Source organism: Arachis ipaensis, chromosome B01 (genome assembly GCF_000816755.2).
Source record: "Arachis ipaensis cultivar K30076 chromosome B01, Araip1.1, whole genome shotgun sequence".
Taxonomy (NCBI): Eukaryota; Viridiplantae; Streptophyta; class Magnoliopsida; order Fabales; family Fabaceae; genus Arachis; species Arachis ipaensis.
Genome location: NC_029785.2, coordinates 42,359,245 through 42,361,931, shown reverse-complemented (window position 1 = coordinate 42,361,931; position 2,687 = coordinate 42,359,245). Strand labels below are relative to the sequence as shown.

Here is a 2,687-nt window from a genome sequence, read left to right as displayed (position 1 = left end):
CTCTCTAGAAACTAACTAAAGCATGATGAAAACTAAACTAAAACTAACTAACCAACTAATTACCTCATCTCTCTTCAATCCTTGGGTTAAATAGCATCATAAGTGAGTTAGATTGGGCCTAAAATGCTTCAGAAATCGCTGGCCATGAGTTGCCTTTAGTGAGTCATGTGCAACTTCTCACGTGTACGTGTACATTACGCATACATGTTTCTAAACACCAAGCAACTATGGCAAATTTTATGTCATTTTGAAGCCGCGGATGTTCGCTTTTCAATGCAACTAGAACCGCCTCATTTGGACATCTGTAGCTCAAGTTTTTTTTTGAAATAAATAGTGCTCAACACAACAAGGTGGAGCAGCAGAACATAAGTAACAGGCTACTAAACGTACAGACCACCATGGGTCAACACAAAAGTAAAGTACCCCTAGTCATCTTCGGCATTGCCATCAACGACCAGGAGGTTCACCACCAAGCCACTCATCGGAGAGCATAAAGGATCTGTTTATTATTTCCATCACCCCTGAGCCTTTATTATTGAAGACTCTACCATTCCTTTCTATCCAAATTGCCCAGATAACAGTAAAAAACCCAATCAACCACCGCCTCCGCTCATTCTTTCTTTGTGAAGCATTCGACCAGCTCTCAAAATGTTGCTTTATTGTACCCGGCATAGCCCATATCCTTCCAAGAGCGAATAGCCATGCACACCACACCTGCCAAGTGATCTCACAGCCAATAAATAGATGATAAGCAGATTCAACAGACTTACACATAAAACACACATATTATCATGCTGGTCAATGACTCCTAATTTGCATAGCCTCTCCTTAGTATTCACCCTCTCAACCAAAACAAACCATGAAAATAACTCAACCCTTGGTGGAGCAAAACCCCTCCAAATAGCGCTAGTGAAGCTATAGCTCGTAATTTCCTCCGGGAGTGCTGCTTTCTGCATTACCTGCACAAAGGAATTAGTAGTAAAAATACCTATCATATTTCCAAACCACCCTATCCTCCCTCTCAGTTGTTATTCTACCTGACTGCAAGACCTCATGGAGTTGGTGTAAGAGCTCCAGCTCCCACTGAAATAATTCTCTCCTCCACTGGAAACTCCAGATCCATTCTAACCCATCCCAAAACCCGCACTCTCCTATAACAGATCCTGTGAGATTTGAGACCGAGAAAAGTCTTGGGAACATCTCTTTCAACCTTCCACTAGGCAACCAGATATCCTCCCAGAACTTGATTGTTCTGCCATTTCCTACATCCATAGATAACCCTCTGATCATCTTTTCTCTGATATATGGCTCCCTGATCTGGAGCTGACAAATATCTCTCCAAGGGCCCCTCTTGAAGGAATAGGCTGACCACACAGCATTACAGAGGGATTCATGCTGTTACAAGAGCAAACTACTTTCTTCCATAAGGGGCAATCCTCTTTCGAAAACCTCCACCACCACTTGAATAAAAGGGCTGTATTCCTAACCAATGCATCTCCCACTCCTAACCCGCCCGCCTTTCTAGGAGCCATCACTATCTCCCATCTCACTAGTGGCATCCCTAACTTCCCATCCTCCTTACTCCACAAGAACCGTCTTTGCAGTGAGATCAACTTTTCTGCTACTGCCTTTGACATCTTGTACAGGCTGAGATAGTATATAGGCAGGCTATTGAGGACAGACTTAATGAGAACTAGCTTGCCCGCTTTATTGAGAGTCTTCGCCTTCCACAAGCTTAACTTTTCTTCCACCTTATCAATTACCGGTTTCCAAGTCTTAACTAACCTTGGGTTTGCTCCCAGAGAGATTCCAAGGTATCGGACTGGCAAAGAGGCTTCCTTACATCCCAAAAGCTGACACATCTGTCTCGTCCAACACTCATCACAATTAACTGGAATGAAACTGGACTTCTCAAAATTAATACTCAACCCAGACATCAGTTTAAAGCAGCGCAATAAGCGCTTGTAATTCCTGATAGTCTCTTCCTCTGGAGGACAGAACAATATTGTATCATCCGCAAACTGCAAGTGTGACAGCTCAATATGATCTCGTCCTACCAAAAGCGGAGCAATGCGCCCATTTGTTACCGCCTCTCCGATCATCCGATGAAGGACATCAACAACTAGCACAAATAGAAAGGGCAACAACAGATCTCCTTGTCGTAGACCCCTTTCCATTTTGAATGGCTTTGAAGGGAATCCATTTATTAGTACCGACATAGACGCCGAACATACACATTCCTTAATCCAACCCCGCCACTTCTGACCAAATCCCATCTTCTGCAGAACTATATCCAAAAAACTCCATTTGACCCTATCATATGCCTTTTGAAAGTCCAGTTTAATTATCGCTGAGCTCCTTCTTCTTGCCTTAATCCACTGCACAGTTTCACAGGCTATCAAAGCCCCATCATGAATCTTCCTGCCTTGCACAAACGCACTTTGAGTCTCGCCTACTAAGCCTGACATCACGTTTCGCATTCTCCGAACTAGCACCTTAGAGATAACCTTATACACACAACCCACCATACTAATTGGCCGGAGATCTTTGATTTTTATAGCTCCAACAAACTTTGGTGCCAAAGCCACCCAAGTGATATTCGAATCCGTAGGGAGCCTAGCCGACCGAAAAAACCCCATGACTGCTTCAATGAACTCCTTCCCAATTTCATCCCAGCACTTCTTTAT

At 43.6% G+C, this 2,687-nt stretch overlaps 1 protein-coding gene across 1 annotated transcript; it reads right to left on the bottom strand.

Moving 5' to 3' along the window:
• Positions 448–1,272, bottom strand: LOC107606331. The gene is made up of 3 exons (XM_016308385.1): positions 1,051–1,272; positions 771–959; positions 448–714 (listed from the first exon to the last, which is right to left on the bottom strand). Exons 1-3 carry the CDS (start codon positions 1,270–1,272, stop codon positions 448–450), a joined length of 678 nt encoding a protein of 225 aa, XP_016163871.1.